Genomic DNA, 19,604 nt, shown 5'->3' with positions numbered 1-19,604 from the left:
TGCGTAGCCAGCTATGGGACGGGATGGGGGAGATAAACATGAAACCTGTTAATTCCCAATTTCTGGATCAGAAAGCAGCTTTTGCTCAGCAGGCAGGAGCCTGGGGTTTGCAGTGGGCTGTGGGTCGGGGTGAGGGGCATCAGCAGGGCTGGGAGGTCCCAGGTCTGGGCTGGCAGAGGCTGTGGATCAGGGTGAGGGGCATCAGCAGGGCTGGGAGGTCCCAGGTCTGGGCTGGCAGGGGCTATGGGTTGGGAGTGAGGGGCACCAGCAGGGCTGGGAGGTCCCAGGTCTGGGCTGGCAGAGGCTGTGGATCAGGGTGAGGGGCATCAGCAGGGGTGGGGGAGCCCAGGCCCTAGATAGCAGGGTTAGGGGTTGCCCTGTCACTTGCTCTCCCATGATTCTCTGCTCGCACTTATGCACTGGTCAGTAAGCATCAAAAGCCCTTGTTCACCCCTCCCCAGTCACTTTGCGGGCTTGGACACTGGAGCGATTCGTGAATAATTGTCCCACTTTACAGTCACTCCTGACCTTGAATCTGAATCAGTTTCACAGTGTAAACAAACCCTGTCCACTTTGAATCATGAGGACTAAGAACCAGGCACCCTTGTTACCTGAGCATGGGCATCTGCCTGTGTAATCAGGCACAGTCAATCGTCTTTAAATTCACATCCAGCCTTAATCTGGATTATTTTCTCCATATAGACAAATCCTAAACCTCTATCCACTTTCTTCCATCCACTCTCATTTGCTGCTAATTCTTCCTTCTCTATTGGAGTGGCACCATTTGCCTTTAACTATTGGGCCAGTCCCTATTTACCATTAATTGCCCACTCTTCTGGCTGGCTTGTTTCTGGCCTACAAGTGTTACTCAGCAAATAACCATGTAGGAGCCATGGGTGTTGCTTGAGAGATTTCTTCTCTCTCCTGCTTTCACCACCTGAAGGCTGCCCTGGCATAGGGACCCCTTCACTCACCCCAGGAGCATATGCAGAGCCTCTGTCCGGCCCTGTCCCAGCCCTGGTGAACGCTGACCCTCTGACAGCAGCATCAGGATGCCTGGGTTCTATTTGTGGCTCAGCTGCTGGGCAACCCTAAGTTAATCACATATCTGCTTCATGCCTCAGTTTCCCCATTACAGTATCGGGGGGCCAGGTAGGTGTGGCTAGTAATTAGCCAATCCCTGGCAACTCCACCAGTCTCTCCTGGGACTTCTCATTCCACCCTCTGTTAGTGACTGAGAACCTGCCTTGGGTGGGCTCAGGGGCTGGTTCTGCCCCTGGCTCTGGAAGGGGAGTGGGGTCTAGTTGTTAGAGTGCTGGGAAGGGGACAGGCTGGGAGTCAGGATGCCGGGATCTCTTCCTGGCTCTAGGAGAGGAGAAGGGGCTTGAGGCTAGAGCAGGGCATCTAGCGATTAGAAATGCAGGGCCTGGGAGCCAGGACTCCTGGGTTCCATCCCTGGCTTTGGGAGACGAGAGGGATCGGAGGCTATACTGGAGTGTCTAGCAGTTAGAGATGGGGCTGGGAGCCAGGACTACTGGATGAAATCCCTGGCTCTTCCCCAGCTTCCGTGATTTTGGAGGTGATCCCTTGTCCCCTCTGTCTGCCTCAGTTTCACCATCTGTAAAACCAGGCTAATGACAGCAACTTGTCATAGGCTTACGAGGCACCAATCAGTAGCAGCTGCAGGACTAGATGGGCCACTGAGACCCGCTCCCCTCAGCTGCCAGCCAGCAGGGTTGCCGAGGGGCTGGCCCCAGCAGTGTTCATCAGGGATGGGCAGGGGGAGCGAGGCCCAGACCCTGTCACCAGAGAACAGGCCACAGTCATGCTGCTACCCCCTTCTCCTGCCCATCCAAGATCAGAGCAGAGGGCTCAGCTTCCCATGGGCCCTCTGGTCAGGCATTCTGCCAGCTGGCTCAGTGGAACCCAGTGCCCCTCCACCCATCCAGATGCCCGGATGCTCCCAGGGAAGGAGCTGCTTTCCCCAGACTCTCCCCCTTTGTGTTGCTGTGGTTCAATTTCAGTGCAGAGGGCACCCAATAGCCACCTGCCACCCAGTGTCTGGGTTTAATTCTGCTCCTTGCGTCTCTCCCCTCACCCCCACCCCCACCTCCAAGCCCTTCCTGGGCCAGGGAGCAGGGAGAAGGAGCATTCAGAGAGGCTGCCGCTGATCCCTGAGATGAGGGGAGGCAGAAGGAAAGTGGCCCAGTCCTACCCCACCCCTGTCCTATCATGGGGGGAGCAGGAGGTGGGGGAAAGGCAGAGAGCATGCCCTGGAGGGAGGGGAGCAGTGTGGGAACAGCAGCTGGGTGATGAGTGAGACCCCCTGCAGCTCAATCCTGACCCCCACCCTGGCCCAATCCCCATCTCTGCTGGTGCCCCTCAATCCCAGCCCTGGGCTTCCCCACATTCCTGTATCTCCAGCCTCAGCTCTACTTGCAACGGCTCCCCCTCTAGCTCCCGCCCCGGCTGCAAGGGGGGGGGGGAATGGGTCACGGGTGTTTTACAGACCAAACCAACTTAGATGGCTCGAGTCCCCTAGCGCTTACCCCTGTCTCTGCCGATCACATAAGCACAGGGTGAACCGTGCTGCAGCGCTGACCTTTACAGATGCAGCCAGTGCGCAGAGCCAGGACACCGGCGACAGCCCCCAAAGCCAAATTCAATCCCCCATCCCCAAGTCAGGGCCCGGGGCTCCCTGGGGCGGACAGAACCGGCTGGCTGGTTTCACGTGCCTGGACAGTGGGTGTCTCAGAAGACAGGGGCTGGGAGAACTGATGCCTCGGTTCTGTACAGGGGCTGGGAGAACTGATGCCTCGGTTCTGTCCCCAGTTCTGGGAGGGAGTGGGGGAGGAGCTGTTAATTGGCACGTCCTGCAGCACAGCACCTCCTACTGCACCCCACCCTGCCCAGCGCCCACTCCTGGCAGCGCAGAGCACCCTGCTGCACCCTGCCCTGCTCCCTACAGCACAGCACCCCCTGCTGCACCCCACCCTGCCCAGCGCCCCACCCTGCCCCACTCCTGGCAGCCCAGAGCACCCTGCTGCACCCTGCCCTGCTCCCTACAGCACAGCACCCCCTGCTGCACCCCACCCTGCCCAGCGCCCCACCCTGCCCCACTCCTGGCAGCCCAGAGCATCCTGCTGCATCCTGCCCTGCTCCCTACAGCACAGCGCCTCCTGCTGCACCCCACCCTACCCAGCGCCCCACCCTGCCCCACTCCTGGCAGCCCAGAGCCCCCTGCTGCACCCTGCCCTGCTCCCTACAGCACAGCACCCCCTGCTGCACCCCACCCTGCCCAGCACCCACTCCTGGCAGCGCAGAGCACCCTGCTGCACCCTGCCCTGCTCCCTACAGCACAGCACCCCCTGCTGCACCCCATCCTGCCCAGCGCCCCACCCTGCCCCACTCCTGGCAGCCCAGAGCACCCTGCTGCACCCTGCCCTGCTCCCTACAGCACAGCACCCCCTGCTGCACCCCACTCTGCCCAGTGCCCACTCCTGGCAGTGCAGAGCACCCTGCTGCACCCTGCCCTGCTCCCTACAGCACAGCGCCTCCTGCTGCACCCCACCCTACCCAGTGCCCCACCCTGCCCCACTCCTGGCAGCCCAGAGCCCCCTGCTGCACCCTGCCCTGCTCCCTACAGCACAGCACCCCCTGCTGCACCCCACCCTGCCCAGCGCCCACTCCTGCCCCACTCCTGGCAGCCCAGAGCACCCTGCTGCACCCTGCCCTGCTCCCTACAGCACAGCACCCCCTGCTGCACCCCACCCCACCCAGCGCCCACTCCTGGCAGCCCAGAGCACCCTGCTGCACCCTGCCCTGCTCCCTACAGCACAGCACCCCCTGCTGCACCCCACCCTGCCCAGCGCCCCACCCTGCCCCACTCCTGGCAGCCCAGAGCACCCTGCTGCACCCTGCCCTGCTCCCTACAGCACAGCGCCCCCTGCTGCACCCCACCCTGCCCAGCGCCCCACCCTGCCCCACTCCTGGCAGCCCAGAGCACCCTGCTGCACCCTGCCCTGCTCCCTACAGCACAGCACCCCCTGCTGCACCCCACCCTGCCCAGCGCCCCACCCTGCCCCAGTCCTGGCAGCCCAGAGCCCCCTGCTGCACCCTGCCCTGCTCCCTACAGCACAGCGCCCCCTGCTGCACCCCACCCTGCCCAGCGCCCCACCCAGCGCCCACTCCTGGCAGCACAGAGCACCCTGCTGCACCCTGCCCTGCTCCCTACAGCACAGCACCTCCTACTGCACCCCACCCTGCCCAGCGCCCACTCCTGGCAGCGCAGAGCACCCTGCTGCACCCTGCCCTGCTCCCTACAGCACAGCACCCCCTGCTGCACCCCACCCTGCCCAGCGCCCCACCCTGCCCCACTCCTGGCAGCCCAGAGCACCCTGCTGCACCCTGCCCTGCTCCCTACAGCACAGCACCCCCTGCTGCACCCCACCCTGCCCAGCGCCCACTCCTGGCAGCCCAGAGCACCCTGCTGCACCCTGCCCTGCTCCCTACAGCACAGCACCCCCTGCTGCACCCCACCCCACCCAGCGCCCACTCCTGGCAGCCCAGAGCACCCTGCTGCACCCTGCCCTGCTCCCTGCAGCACAGCACCTCCTACTGCACCCCACTCTGCCCAGCGCCCCACCCTGCCCCACTCCTGGCAGCACAGCGCCCCCTGCTGCACCCTGCCCTGCTCCCTACAGCACAGCGCCCCCTGCTGCACCCTGCCCTGCTCCCTACAGCACAGCGCCCCCTGCTGCACCCTTACTGGCATTGTCCAGCAGGGGCTGGTTGCCAGGCGCTGCTCACAGGGAGACAGGACTAGGGCCGGTTGCCGGGCAGTGGTTGCCAGGCGCTGGCCACAGGGAGACAGCAGGGGGTGGTTGCTAGGCGCTGGTTGCCTGGCGCTGCTCCTGGGAACCGAGCGGAGTGGGGGGAGGGGCTGGTCTCTGGCCAGATGCGGGGCGAAGGAGGGGCTGCTGCTCCTTTAAGAGGGAGGCTGTGTGGGCCCTGCCCCCTGCTTTGCATATTGATGAGGCCCAGGGACCGCTCCCAGCCTGGGCGATCGGCAGCGTCGGGCTGCAGGGACCCGCCAGCCACCGCCCTGCGCTGCTCCTGCACCTGGGCATTTCTCCAGCAGCGCCCGGCAGCCAGCATCCTGCTGTATCTCGGCAACCAGCCCCCCGCTCCCGCGGCCGCCGGCCCTCCCCGCGGCACCTCGGCAGCCAGCCCCTCCCCCGCGGCACCCCGGCAGCCAGCCCCTCCCCCGCGGCACCCCGGCAGCCAGCCCCTCCCCCGCGGCACCCCGGCAGCCAGCCCCTCCCCCGCGGCACCCCGGCACCAGGAGTCCCGGCTGGCGGCTGCATTGGTCACCTGGATCTTCAAGCCCAAGGAGCGTGGGGGAAGGATCTGACCCCCCCCCGGGCGGTTTGGCCCGCTCCCGAGTGGGGGCCCGGGGTACAGAACCCGCCCTCCCTGGGATGGACGGCGAGCAGCTGGCACTCCTGAGCAGCGACCTCCGGGGACTGAGCGAGTGACCGGCCGGCTCCCCTACCCCTGAAGGCCCCCTCCAGACGCAGCTTCCAGGTCGCTCCGAGGGGCAGCCCCCCTCCCTTCGCCTACAGCACCATCTAAAACCCTGGGGTAGCTCATGTCTCCTGGCTTTGAGGAGATGCAGCTTCCCCCCCTTGTCTGGCCCCCCAGCATTGCATGAAAACGCTCCCCTCTGACCTTCAGTCCAGGCTCGCTATTTTACCAGCTCCCCCGCCCCGTGGAGAATGCCCCCCACTGCATAGCAGCGCCTGGTGGGGAGAGCTCCTGGTGCTCAGATCCCCCCAAAATATTGGGGTTTCCTGGACCTCTGGGCGGAGACTCAGGACCCCGCAGCCTGGAAGTCAGCGCTGAGGTGGACTGCTGAGCCCCCGCTCCCGACCTGAGCCCCGAACCTCGCCCAGCTGGGCTCTCTGGCACTGCAGCACCAGGTAAGTTGTGGGAGTTGTCCCGGGGGAGGGGCATGGCAATGAGAGGGGGAGGGAATTGGGGGACAATTGTTCCCCCATACCTGTGTAAGGACAGTGAAATGGGAGGGGACAGTGAAGGACCTGTGATGGGACCCCAAATTTCGTTCTATGGCTCTGGGGAAGAGGGCGATCACCTGATTGGGATGGGGGGGGGCTAGAAAAGGGTGTCTGAAGTTGGCTGGGCACTTGTCCTATTGTTGTCAACCTATGGAACTCACTGCCATACGGTTTTGATTGATAGGACATGTCTGTGGATGACAGCAGCATCATCCTTGGAGGGGATCCACTTCTAGGCCACAAGCCATAGCTCTTTCAAGGCTGTGGGGGTATTGGGGATGGAGGAGGTGTCATGACACAGTTCCCAGACCCCCTCCACTGCAATATTCATCTTGGATTACAAAATGGTTACTCCATCCTGGGCTCCACCCTGGTGACACCCCTCCCCACTTCCAAACTTGTAGTATGGCTTGAGGGTGGGGGAGGGACTACCCCAGGATGAAGGGCCAATCTGGCAGCCCATTTGCCCCACCTGCCCATCTCCCCCCCCCCCCCCCATTGGGGCGCATTACTTTCATGGCTTGTCCATTCTCAGCCAAGAATTGAGGTGGGGTAAGGTGTAGCCTGGACCCCCAGGGAGGGGAGGTGTCAGTGGGGGTGGGAGGGTGGAGGGGACAAGGTGATGCTGAGAGAGGAGAGGAGAGGGGAGGGGTATTGGGGCAAGAGGGAAGAAGAGGAGGGGGAGGGGTGGGTGCTGGGAGAAGGGGTTGAAAGGAGGGGTGGGCATGAGGAAGGTGGGGATGGAGCAAGTCATGTGTGAGGGCACAGAGGGACATGAGGGGAACTGAGGCAGAGGATGGTGAGAGGGTGGGCATCAGAGAGAAAGAGGGCAAGGGGGCAGGGGCCGTGAGGGAAGGAGGAGGCACCAGGAGGGTGCAGGGGTAAGGGAAGATGCTGGTGCCAGGGGATTCTGGGGGTGAAGCAGAAGGGCAGACACATGCAGTAGAGGGACCAGCACCAGAGGAGAGAGGCAGGGCAGGTGTGTAGAGGGAGGTGTTAGGAGAGGGGATGAGGAGGGGTAGCTCACATGATCAGAGTGGGACTACTGGAGGAGTGGGCACAGGGGGGAGAGAAGGGCTGGTGCAGGGGGGCAGGTCCGGGGAGGGCAGGAGTCAGGACAGCAGAGAAAGGTGCAGGGTGGGGAGCAGCAGGCACCAGGGAGCTGATGGAGTAAGGAGAAGAGACATGGCAGCAGAGGGAAGAGGAAGAGATTTATAAGATATTTATTAATAACTTGGGTGGCACATCCAAACAAGCCACATGAACTCAATACTGGTGCACAGCACAAAATTCATTCCACTTATGGGAGGAAAATCGTAGAGGGAACACTTTTCCCAGCCTCCCTTCCCCCCCAGTTAATGTGATACAAATTGGGTTAATGCAATTGCAGGATAGTTGCATGGGGGGGGGGGTCCAGTGGGGGCCAAATTCATCCCTATTGGTGGAATGATGGTGGGAGAAGTTCTTAGAAGGGGTCACACGACACCTTTTACTTCTGGTCATGTGTCCATCTTGACCCTGAGAGTGTTACCTCCAGAGCCATGGCTAATGGCCAGGGGTGTGGCTAGTGGGGGCCAGGGGTGTGGTTTACAGAGGTCAGGGTGCGTGGCTAATGTGTCCCTAATTTTGGTTCAGAACCCATACTTTCACTACCCATAATTTCATGGCGCCTGTGGGCATCCTGCAGGGGGAGGAGCAGAACGTGAGGATCTCTTCCGGGAGGGGGAGGGGTGCATTGCACTGGGACTCACTGAGGTTTCCTCCCCTCTGGTGGGGGGCAGGACACAGGTCAGGGATTAAATACCTGGGGCAGACCCCCCTCCACTCCCCCATCACCCAGGGCCTTTAGACAGCCCAGAGAGGCCAGGATGTCTGCACAGCTGGCTCCAAGTCCCACCCACTCAGGGGAGGGGCTGTCTATAACCAGCTTCAGCCCCAAATGCACCTCCATTGCTTTGGGGAGAGAAATGGGTTGGGGCAGGGTGGCTGGAAGGAGCACAGGTGACAGCAGGCATGTGGAGGTGATAGTGTATGGGGGCTGTAATGGGGCAGTAGATGGTGCATTGGGGTATGGGTATGGGCCATAGGTATGTATGTCAGGGTATTAGGACTCTGGGTCAGTAGGTGGCATGAGGATGTGTTGTGTGTGCTGGACTCCAGGGTTGTATATCAGGAGCATGGGGGGGATGGAAGGGGGTGTGTTGCATATGGGAGTGTGGGGGGGACCAGGACTGTATATGAGGGGCATGGGGGGATGGAAGGGGGTGTGTTGCGTATGGGAGTGTCAAAGAACCAGGGGTGTAAATCAGGGGCATGGGGGGATGGAAGGGGGGTGTTGGGTATGGGAGTGTGGGGGGGACCAGGACTGTATATCAGGGGCATGGGGGGATGGGTATGGGAGTGTCAAAGAACCAGGGGTGTAAATCAGGGGCATGGGGGGATGGAAGGGGGTGTGTTGCGTATGGGAGTGTGGGGGGAGGGGGGACCAGGACTGTATATCAGGGACATGGGGGGATGGAAGGGGGTGTGTTGCGTATGGGAGTGTGTGTGGGGGGGGACCAGGACTGTATATCAGGGACATGGGGGGATGGAAGGGGGTGTGTTGCGTATGGGAGTGGGGGGGGGACCAGGACTGTATTATCAGGGACATGGGGGGATGGAAGGGGGTGTGTTGCGTATGGGAGTGGGGGGGGACCAGGACTGTATATCAGGGACATGGGGGGATGGAAGGGGGTGTGTTGCGTATGGGAGTGGGGGGGGGGACCAGGACTGTATTATCAGGGACATGGGGGGATGGAAGGGGGTGTGTTGCGTATGGGAGTGGGGGGGGGGGGACCAGGACTGTATATCAGGGGCATGGGGGGATGGAAGGGGGTGTGTTGCGTATGGGAGTGGGGGGGGGGACCAGGACTGTATATCAGGGGCATGGGGGGATGGGTATGGGAGTGTCAAAGAACCAGGGGTGTAAATCAGGGGCATGGGGGGATGGAAGGGGGTGTGTTGCGTATGGGAGTGGGGGGGGGGGACCAGGACTGTATATCAGGGGCATGGGGGGATGGAAGGGGGTGTGTTGCGTATGGGAGTGTGTGGGGGGGGGGGACCAGGACTGTATATCAGGGACATGGGGGGATGGAAGGGGGTGTGTTGCGTATGGGAGTGTGGGGGGGGGGGACCAGGACTGTATATCAGGGGCATGGGGGGATGGAAGGGGGTGTGTTGCGTATGGGAGTGGGGGGGGGGGACCAGGACTGTATATCAGGGGCATGGGGGGATGGAAGGGGGTGTGTTGCGTATGGGAGTGGGGGGGGGACCAGGACTGTATATCAGGGGCATGGGGGGATGGAAGGGGGTGTGTTGCGTATGGGAGTGTGGGGGGGGGGGGACCAGGACTGTATATCAGGGACATGGGGGGATGGAAGGGGGTGTGTCATGGGAGTGTGGGGGGGGGACCAGGACTGTATATCAGGGGCATGGGGGGATGGAAGGGGGTGTGTTGCGTATGGGAGTGGGGGGGGGACCAGGACTGTATATCAGGGGCATGGGGGGATGGAAGGGGGTGTGTTGCGTATGGGAGTGTGGGGGGGGGGGGACCAGGACTGTATATCAGGGACATGGGGGGATGGAAGGGGGTGTGTTGCGTATGGGAGTGTGGGGGGGGGGGACCAGGACTGTATTATCAGGGACATGGGGGGATGGAAGGGGGTGTGTTGCGTATGGGAGTGGGGGGGGGACCAGGACTGTATATCAGGGGCATGGGGGGATGGAAGGGGGTGTGTTGCGTATGGGAGTGGGGGGGGGGGGACCAGGACTGTATATCAGGGACATGGGGGGATGGAAGGGGGTGTGTTGCGTATGGGAGTGTGGGGGGGGGACGACCAGGACTGTATATCAGGGGCATGGGGGGATGGAAGGGGGTGTGTTGCGTATGGGAGTGTGGGGGGGGGGACCAGGACTGTATATCAGGGACATGGGGGGATGGAAGGGGGTGTGTTGCGTATGGGAGTGTGGGGGGGGGGACCAGGACTGTATATCAGGGACATGGGGGGATGGAAGGGGGTGTGTTGCGTATGGGAGTGTGGGGGGGGGACCAGGACTGTATATCAGGGACATGGGGGGATGGAAGGGGGTGTGTTGCGTATGGGGGTGTCAAAGAACCAGGGGTGTAAATCAGGGGAATGGGGGGGTGGAAGGGTGTGTGTGGGTGTGTCAGGGGATAGGGAGTCTGGGAGCATTGGGGGCACAGAGGTGTGTGTCAGGGCATTGGCAGGTGTGGAGGGCAGTAGGACTGGAGAGTGTTTGGGGGTGGGGCATGTTGGGGAAAGGGGTGGGACCTGCGGAGTGTTGGGAGCAGCTGGCCTAGGTCACTCCTGCCTTTTGCGTGCTCCACTTCACGCCAGCCAGGAGGTCAGAACAGACCTTGCCCCCTGTGCGGACGAGGGTTGCCCGGTTTGGTGGGGGGATACCAGAGACAGGTGAATGGTACCTGCGTCTGGGTACCAGAGCGGCTGGGTCCGGGTCTGATCTGTGACGGGCATAAGCCAGGATATGGGGCTAGATTGGCCTGTTGGCCAGGGCAGGCAGAGCTCATGAGCAGACACACAGCTGGGAGCCCCCCATGCCAGCTGGGCCCAGAAGGTGCTGATGGAAGCTGTGGTGATTTCAGGCTGTCATTGAGGGTTCCTATCTGGCAGGGCCCAGCTTTTGGAGACAGTTCTGCTGGGGTTTGGGTTGCCCTCCAACAGCACCCTGGGCCAACAGCACCAGATTTTCCCCAGATCCAGAACATCAAACCCCATCGGGGTCCAAATCCGACCCACAACTGAACTGAGGGAGGGGCCAGCTGAAGCCACCCCTGAGTCCATGCGGGTCAGATATTAGGTTAGAGGGGCTTCTGGGAATCGGGGAGGAGGGCAAGGCCAGGACAGCAGTGGGGTGGGGGGATGGCAGCTGGGGCTGCTGCAGGCAGCTACGCCGCTTTTTCAGCTGTGTGTGTCCTGATTGCCTTGGGGTGGGTGGAGGGGCGGGGGGCAGCCTGGGAATCCAAACCAAGCTGCTGATTCCTGCTGCAAAGCAGGTGGAGGGGGGACACAGGGTAGACCAGAGGCAACAGAGTGGCTTAGAGCCCAGGGCTCCCCCAAGCTCTGCCAGTGCCCCTGGCTCCCGACCCGCAGCCCCTGCCAGCCCAGCCCTGGGCTCCCCCAGCCCTGCCAGTGCCCAACTCGCGACCTGCAGCCCCTGCCAGCCCAGCCCTGGGCTCCCCCAGCCCTGCCAGTGCCCAACTCCCGACCCGCAGCCCCTGCCAGCCCAGCCCTGGGCTCCCTCCAGCTCTGCCAGTGCCCCTGGACTTTGCCTGACTGAAGTATCCTGATCTAGTTGAAGCAGCCCAGCCCATGGAGAGTGGCTGTTTATGGGGGTGAAGGTGCTTCTAATAGTTCCACTGCTCCAGGGTGTGAAGGTGATGGGTTACCTGGATCCGGGCAGATCTGCATCCACACTGGGGGATTAATGGCTCATGTCCCTTGGCTTCCCTTCACAGCCAGGGGCGCTAGAACCATCTTGTATGCTAGAAAGGACAGGGGGCTCAGGCAGGCTCATGTGACCCCAATACTGTGGATCCCGCAAAACCACAAGGCTGGGTTCAAAGAAAACCGGGGAAACGTTCATTTCCTTTGCCGTTCCATGTCTGAGCCATTGTGGGGGGAGGGAGGTGTTGGCGCTTTTCTCTGCAGCCTGGAGGGGTAGGAATGTGCTTTCTTTGAATCTTGTGATTCTGTTTGAACTTGCCAGGAACTTTCTGGCACGGGGTCCCTGTGCCGTTTAGCAAAGCTAAGTGGCTCCTAATTACGTTGTTAATATATTAATTAGCAGGCAATGGCTCAAGGTGCTTTCCATCTACCCCTGCATTTCCAGCTGGGTGGTTGTCTTGAGTGGGATGAAATTGCTTGGGAATCCAACCTCTAAACTTTCATGTTTCTCCTTCTGGAAATATGTTTGTCTCCCCAGACCAGGGTGCAGGGTGGCTTGAGAACCGCTGACTTGTGTGCATAGGTTTGTTACTGTAGGGTCTCCTGCAAGGGCTGGGCAGCATGCATTTGTTGTTCCCCCTAAATGTTATTGTAGGGTTGCTGTCAGGGCCAAGCTTGGTCTGGTTTGATTCTTAAAACAAAATGCAGTTGGTAAACCCTGCTCTTTTCTGGGACAAACCACTGCAGTCAGGGAGGCAGTGACTCCGCATTGGCACTCAGAATCTCGCCCATCCCATGGCACAGACAACGAGTTGGGGGTGGATGAAGTGTGGTAGGGGAGGAAGTGGATATGGTCTGTAGGGGATGGATTGAGGAGCTGCATGGGGGGCAGCCAAGGCCAGGGGCTGCTGGGAAGTGTCCAGGGGGTCTGAAGTCTGGGGCCAGACACCTGTACTCCAGAGGGATGCTGGGAAGTGTCTGGAAGGGGTGTAGCCTGAAGGCTGCTTGGAAAGGCCTGGGAGTGTGTGGGAAGGGTCGGCACATGCCTCAGGCTGCTGGGAAAAGACTCTGGAGAAGATCATTTTGCGTTGGACCAATAGGGAAGGGTCTGTGCATAAAGGGTTACTTGGGCATTGTATAGAGGAGTAAACTGAGGCACAGAACGGGCAAGGTAGTAGCCCAAAGCTACACAGTGAGTCAGTTCTAAATTGGGCACGGAACCCAGGAATCCTGGTTCCCAACCCCCCTGCACCAACCATTAACCTGCATTCACCTCCACGATGTGGGGACAGAGCCTTAAAATCCTGTCTCCCAGCCCCCTGCTGTGACCACTAGCCCACTCCAGGAACAGCTTAGAGCACCCCCTGCTGGTGAAGGAGGACCCAGGCCCACAGAAGAAAGGCTCCACCATCACCTGGCTTGTCTCTCCTTCTCTCCCTGCAGCCAGGCCCCCTGATGGCACCATGGATCACCTGCTGCTCTATGCCCTGGCCCTCTGCCTGGGCCTCTCCTGCGCCCAGCTGTGTCCCCCACGCTGCACCTGCCAGAACCTGTCCCCCTCGCTGGCCGTGCTGTGTGCCCGCGCTGGGCTGCTCTTCGTGCCCGCACTCCTGGACCAGCGCACAGCGGAGCTGCGGCTGACGGACAACTTCATCGCAGCCGTGCGGCGCCGGGACTTTGCCAACATGACGCGGCTGGTGCACCTGACCCTCTCCCGCAATGCCATCCGCCAGCTGGCGCCCTTTGCCTTCGCCGACCTGCGCGGCCTGCGGGCTCTCCACATGGATGGCAACCGCCTGCCGGCTCTCGGGGACCAGCAGCTTCGGGGCCTGCCCAACCTACGCCACCTCATCCTGGGCAACAACCAGCTGCGGGCTGTGGCACCCGGTGCCTTCGATGACTTTGCCACCACCCTGGAGGACCTGGACCTGTCCTACAACAACCTGGCCCGGGTGCCCTGGGAGACCATCCGGCGCCTTAGCAACGTCAATTCGCTCAGCCTGGACCACAACCTCATTACCCACGTGCCCCAGGGCGTCTTTGCCGACCTGCGTAAGCTGGCCCGGCTGGACATGACCTCCAACAGGCTGAAGAAGATCCCCCTGGATCCACTCTTCCTCCGTCTGCCTGTCTACGCCAAGTCCAAGGGCTCGCCCCTCTCCTCCCTCGTGCTGAGCTTCGGGGGCAACCCCCTGCACTGCAACTGTGAGCTGCTGTGGCTCCGGCGCCTGGCGCGAGAGGACGACCTGGAGACCTGCGCCTCGCCGCCTGAGCTCCTGGGCAAGTACTTCTGGAGTGTCCCGGAGGAGGAGTTTGTCTGTGAGCCGCCTGTCATCACCCGCCACACGGCCTGGCTGGCGGTGACGGAGGGCCAGGCCGCCAGCTTGCGCTGCCGTGGGGCGGGCGACCCCGAGCCAGCTGTGCACTGGGTCTCTCCGGAGGGGAAGCTGGTGGCCAACGGCTCCCGGACACTCGCCTACGAGAACGGGAGTCTGGAGATCCTGGTTGCCACCGTCAAGGACTCAGGCGCCTTCACCTGTGTGGCCTCCAACGCTGCCGGAGAGGCTACTGCCTCCGTGGAGCTGCTGGTCAGCCCCCTGCCCCAGCTCAGTGACGGCACCCACCCCCCGGCACCCGCCGCAGCTGGGCCCTCCGATATCCTCACCTCGGCCAAGGCAGGCACTAACACCAGCACCACCCTGCCGGAAGGGGGGGTGCTGGTCTCTGAACTCGCAGTGTCTTCCGTCCTCATTCACTGGTTCCCACCACGGTCCGGGCCCGGCGTCCGCATGTACCAGATCCAGTACAACAGCTCCTACGATGACACCCCGGTGTACAGGTGAGCCCGCGCTGCTGGGCCTGAGTGGTTCTGTTCTGGGCTGGCCCTGGGCTGGGAGACAGGTGTGAGGCATAGGAAGGGTGTCCCCATGGAGATCGGTGCATGTTGATCTAAGCTGCTTGCAGGTGAACTGCCACAAGTTGTCTGTGCCTGGGACCCTGGAACCAAGCCCCCCCGAGGCACAACTCTCCCATCGCAGTGTCTCAGGGCATGGCCCCCAGCCATTTGGGTCACAGGGCAAGATGGCCCGGACCCGCTTGGGCAGGGGAGACTCGGCACCAGTGGGCAGAGCCCAGACTGAGCCCAGCTGAGCTCAGCCTGGGAGGGGGGATAGAATGGGGTAGCAGGGTGGCCGTGGGGTGAGGGGGTAGCAGGTAGGGTGGCCTTGGGGTGTGCATGGGGGACTGGAGGCAGGTTGTATGGTGGCTGTATGTGGGGGTCACCAGGGTGGGGGAGGGGCAGCATTAGTGGGGTGGAATCAAGATGGGGCAGGGGTTCGCCTGGCTGCTCACCGTCCCCTTCCCACCCCCCCTGCAGGATGATCCCCCCCTCCAGCAGGGCCTTCCTGGTGAAGGACCTGGCGGCAGGCCGGGCCTACGACCTGTGTGTGCTGGCCGTCTACGATGACGGGGCGACAGCGCTGACAACCACCCGCCGCCTGGGCTGCGTCCAGTTCAGCACCCAGCCCGGCTACCTGCAGTGCCGCTCCCTGCACGCCCATTTCCTTGGTGGTACCATCATCATCATCATCGGCGGCATCATCGTGGCCTCCGTCCTGCTCTTCATCATCATCCTCATGATCCGCTACAAGCTCCACGGTGGGCAAGAGGGGCACAAGAAGGCCAAGGTCAGCAACGTCTACTCCCAGACCAACGGCGGGCAGACCCTGGCCTCCCGGGCACAAGACGGGGCCGAGAGCAGGGTCAGGGGCCTCACCGGGATGGTCCTGAGCAAGGACTGCGAGAAGGAGGTGGGCACGGGGGACACCCCATCTCCCAGGAGGAGGACATGGTCACGGACAAGTGTAGACCTCCAGAGCAAGTGCCCTGTGCCTGACAGAGCTGAGGAACAAGGTAACAGGCTTTACCAATGGGGTGAGGATCTGCATTCACAAGGGGCCCCATTTATTTCTGTGGGCCATGCAGTGACCAAACCAGGCGCTCCATCTCCTGCCACGTGCTGGGATGGCGACAATAAGAGCAGAGACTCTAGCAAGAGCTGCTGAGGGCTCTCGTCTAGCCCAGCCTGCCAGGCGCTTAGCTAGGGGTACTCCTTCTCCAGGGCTGGGACTTCTCCAAGCAGCATCAGGCAAGGGGATGGAAGTCAAGGGAAGGGATTGGAAAGAAAGGGTTCTAAGGAGTTAAAAAGGGAGGGAAACAGATACCTGCAGACATGGACAGGTGGCTGGATCGAGATGGGGAAGATGGATGGCTAGATCCATGCTGTCAGTGGGTAGGAGACTGCAGGCGATTGACTGGTAGATGGATAGATGATGCTAATGGATGGATGGCTTGGATGGAAGACGCATGGGTGCATGTAATGCAGATGGGCAAGTAGGTAACGTGGACAGAAGGGCTGGATAGTGTGGGCATGGGAGAGTATGAGTAATATGGATGGAGCATGGATATGTGGATAAAGGAGATGGATAGCGCAGGTAGGTGGATGGACGGACAGATGGGTGAACAGATGGATGGCGCAGGTGGGTGGATGGATGGACGGACAGATGGGTGAACAGATGGATAGCGCAGGTGGGTGGATGGATGGACGGACAGATGGGTGAACAGATGGATAGCGCAGGTGGTTGGGTGGATGGACAGATGGATGGACAGATGGGTGAACAGATGGATAGCGCAGGTGGGTGGATGGATGGACAGATGGATGAACAGATGGACAGATGGATAGCGCAGGTGGATGGATGGATGGACAGATGGATGAACAGATGGATAGCGCAGGTGGGTGGATGGATGGACAGATGGATGAACAGATGGACAGATGGATAGCGCAGGTGGGTGGATGGATGGACAGATGGATGAACAGATGGATAGCGCAGGTGGGTGGATGGATGGACAGATGGATAGCGCAGGTGGGTGGATGGATGGACAGATGGATAGCGCAGGTGGGTGGATGGATGGACGGACAGATGGATAGCGCAGGTGGGTGGATGGATGGACGGACAGATGGATAGCGCAGGTGGGTGGATGGATGGGTAATACAGATGGGTACACGGATGGATGAATTAATGGACAGATGGGTAATGTGGATGGGTGAGTGAATGGCTGGATGGCTAATTTAGATGGGTAAATGGACGGCAGAACAGACAGATGGGTGGACAGTTGCGTGGATGGTCAGATGGATGGATGGCAGGATGGGTAATGTGCGTAAGAGGATGGATGGACAGGTAACTCGGATGAGTGGGTGAGTGGATGGTTGGATCGATGGGGAATGTGGGTGTGTGGATGGATGGCAGGACGGATGGGTAGGTAATGTGGAGGGATGGACAGACATTAGGTAGATCAATGGCAGGATGGATAGATGGACAGACTTGTTCCAAGCAACCTAAGCAGTCCCTGTCCCGTTGCTGCTCCTGCACCAGACTAATCTGCTGTGTTTGTCCCCGTTTTGTGCAGCTCCCCCAGCAGCAGTGGGTGAGAGGAGATGGGCTGGCGAATGGACAGACATGAAGATCTGAGCGGCCAATGGCAGGAGCGTGGATGAGCCATCGGGGTGCCCCCAGGTGTGGGGGCTCCCTCAGCTGGGGGTGCCAGGAGCTGCTGCACTGGGCGTCTCCATGGGGCAGTGTCACTATCTCATCTGCAGAGGGTGATGGGGGAATGCAGAGGGACAGGGGTGGGGGGAGCCAGGGGCGTTGCACTGACCCTCTGTCTTGGCTGCTGGGTGTCAAGATTGGCCCTGCGCGGCTGAGACCAGAGCCCGGCCTGGCCCCACTGCAGGGGGTGACTCCGGACTGACCCTGTGGGGCTGAGACCAGAGCCCGGCCTGGCCCCGCTGCAGGGGGTGACTCCGGACTGACCCTGTGGGGCTGAGACCAGAGCCCGGCCTGGCCCCACTGCAGGGGGTGACTCCAGACTGACCCTGTGGGGCTGAGACCAGAGCCCGGCCTGGCCCCACTGCATTCGGGTTTCAGACTCGTAGGCTGATGGGATCAGACTGGTAGGATCCGCTGGGGCCACTGCAGAGCCATTGCGCCCCTCCTCTGTTCCTTCCCTGCTCCATGCCCTGAGGGTGCATTTCTCCCCAGCCTCACACACGTTCTCCTTCTCTCTCCAGATCCCCATGGTCACCAGAACCAGTGGGGACGCCCTCCTTGCCCCTGCAGGACTCCCCATTTCATTCCCCCCAATCCAGCCTCTCCCGGGGCAGCCCGGACCAGATGGGACCCTGAGAGCTGGACTGTGCCCCTTCCCCCCACGGAGCAGGGCCTGTGAGGGGGCGCGGCCAGACAGGCGGTGAGTGGGGCCTGAGGAGGGCTGGCAGGTCATCTCCCTAGAGCCTGAGGGGAGGGAGGAGAAATCTCTCCCCCTGTGGACTCCTGCTTTGACCCAGACCCAGGACTGCAGCCCACAGAGATGGGGGTGGCTGCTTCCCTACAAGGCTCCACTGCTTCTGTGCCCCCTTTGCTCCCCTGCCCCTCCCACACTCAGGCCCCAGGCACTGACCCATTTCTCTGTCTTTGTTTCAGGGCTTTTCCATGGACCCGTTTTTCCCGACGGTGCTGCCCACCCCTGCCCTGGCTCAGGGTTTGTCCTGGGCCCACATGGCTGGCCCTGTGCTGGGGGCTCCCCTGCAGCTCCCGGAACCCCTGCTCTTGCCCGCAGCCCCAGCAGCTGTTTTTCTACACACACCCCTTTCCGAACAGTGTCTGGAATTTTCTAATAAACTTGGCTGCTCCAAGTGAGCCCTGCCTGAGAGCTGTCACTGGGCTGGGGGTCTTTGCATGCGGGGTAGGGCAGGGGTATGGTCTAGGCTCTAGGGGGTCATTATACCGGCAGTCCCCGGGTTACGTACAAGATAGGGACTGTAGGTTTGTTCTTAAGTTGAATTTGTATGTAAGTCGGAACTGGTACATATTGTAGGGGAAACTCTAGTCAAACATTTCTCCAGGGCTCAGTTTTATTCTCCCACACCTCACTTCCCTCAGTCCTTTATTCTCAAGCTGAGGTGTCTGCTGAGAAAAGCCGCCCCGCGTCTCCCTGGTCTGCTGGGGGGGGGGGGCGGACGCTAGCTTCGCGTCTCCCTGGTCTGCTGGGGGGGGGACGGACGCTAGCTTCGCGTCTCCCTGGTCTGCTGGGGGGGGGGGGACGGACGCTAGCTTCGCGTCTCCCTGGTCTGCTGGGGGGGGGGGCGGACGCTAGCTTCGCGTCTCCCTGGTCTGCTGGGGGAGGGGGGGCGCTAGCTTCGCGTCTCCCTGGTCTGCTGGGGGGGGGGGGGCGCTAGCTTCGCGTCTCCCTGGTCTGCTGGGGGGGGGACGGACGCTAGCTTCGCGTCTCCCTGGTCTGCTGGGGGAGGGGGGGGGACGCTAGCTTCGCGTCTCCCTGGTCTGCTGGGGGAGGGGGGGGCGCTAGCTTCGCGTCTCCCTGGTCTGCTGGGGGAGGGGGGGGGCGCTAGCTTCGCGTCTCCCTGGTCTGCTGGGGGAGGGGGGGGGCGCTAGCTTCGCGTCTCCCTGGTCTGCTGGGGGGAAGCAGCTAGTGCGGGGTTGCCTCACCCCGTTTGTAAGTAGGGATCCGATGTAAGTCGGATCCATGTAACCCGGGGCACCATGAGGGTGGCACCATTGCACGAGGAGCATGGGGTCACTGTAGTGAGGTGTTGGGGGGATTAAGGGAAGGGGGGGTGCCATGTGCTGGAGATTCGTTGCAGCAAAGGCCCCTGTGTGTGTGGGTGCAATGCACTAATGAGTGGGGTGGGGCCTGGGAACCAGGACTCACTTCTGGGATCTGGGGGGGCCTTCCCCCAACTTGCTTGTTCAGACCCAGTCTTGTTCTCCTCCTAGCCCTGCCATCCATCTCGTCTTCCCCTCTTGTGGTGACCAGCTCGGGCTCGCAGCAAACTCAGGCAGGGTCATATTTAACAGGTTCCCTGAGCGATTGTACCAGCCTTGGGGAGGGGTTTAGAGGAGTATTCTGACTGTACTGCACACAATGACCCCGCCAGACTCCCTCACCCCCAGCTTGCTGAGCTGTAAAAACCTGGCTTGTCCCAACC

General features: G+C 61.6%; 1 protein-coding gene across 4 annotated transcripts; it reads left to right on the top strand.

Moving 5' to 3' along the window:
- The first annotated feature begins 4,903 nt into the window (after positions 1-4,903).
- On the top strand, positions 4,904-18,301 carry LOC102458012 (leucine-rich repeat and fibronectin type III domain-containing protein 1-like protein). Of its 4 annotated transcripts, none has more exons than XR_012899740.2 (6): positions 4,904-5,981; positions 12,986-14,381; positions 14,919-15,454; positions 17,009-17,201; positions 17,670-17,848; positions 18,082-18,301. XR_012899740.2 is itself a non-coding variant. In XM_075917224.2 (5 exons), exons 2-4 carry the CDS (start codon positions 13,006-13,008, stop codon positions 17,068-17,070), a joined length of 1,974 nt encoding a protein of 657 aa, XP_075773339.1. In that variant the 5' UTR covers positions 4,904-5,981; positions 12,986-13,005; the 3' UTR covers positions 17,071-17,115; positions 18,082-18,301. The 4 variants fall into 4 exon arrangements, 1 of the variants encoding a protein (XP_075773339.1); XR_012899739.2 differs by having other exon boundaries at positions 4,905-5,981; positions 17,009-17,115; positions 18,082-18,300; XR_012899741.2 differs by lacking the exon at positions 17,670-17,848.
- Positions 18,302-19,604: the final 1,303 nt, after the last annotated feature.

This window comes from Pelodiscus sinensis, chromosome 18 (genome assembly GCF_052426305.1).
Source record: "Pelodiscus sinensis isolate ZL-2025 chromosome 18, ASM5242630v1, whole genome shotgun sequence".
Classification (NCBI taxonomy): Eukaryota; Metazoa; Chordata; order Testudines; family Trionychidae; genus Pelodiscus; species Pelodiscus sinensis.
The sequence above is the reverse complement of the archived record's forward strand: the minus strand, read 5'-3'. Positions and strand labels throughout refer to the sequence as shown.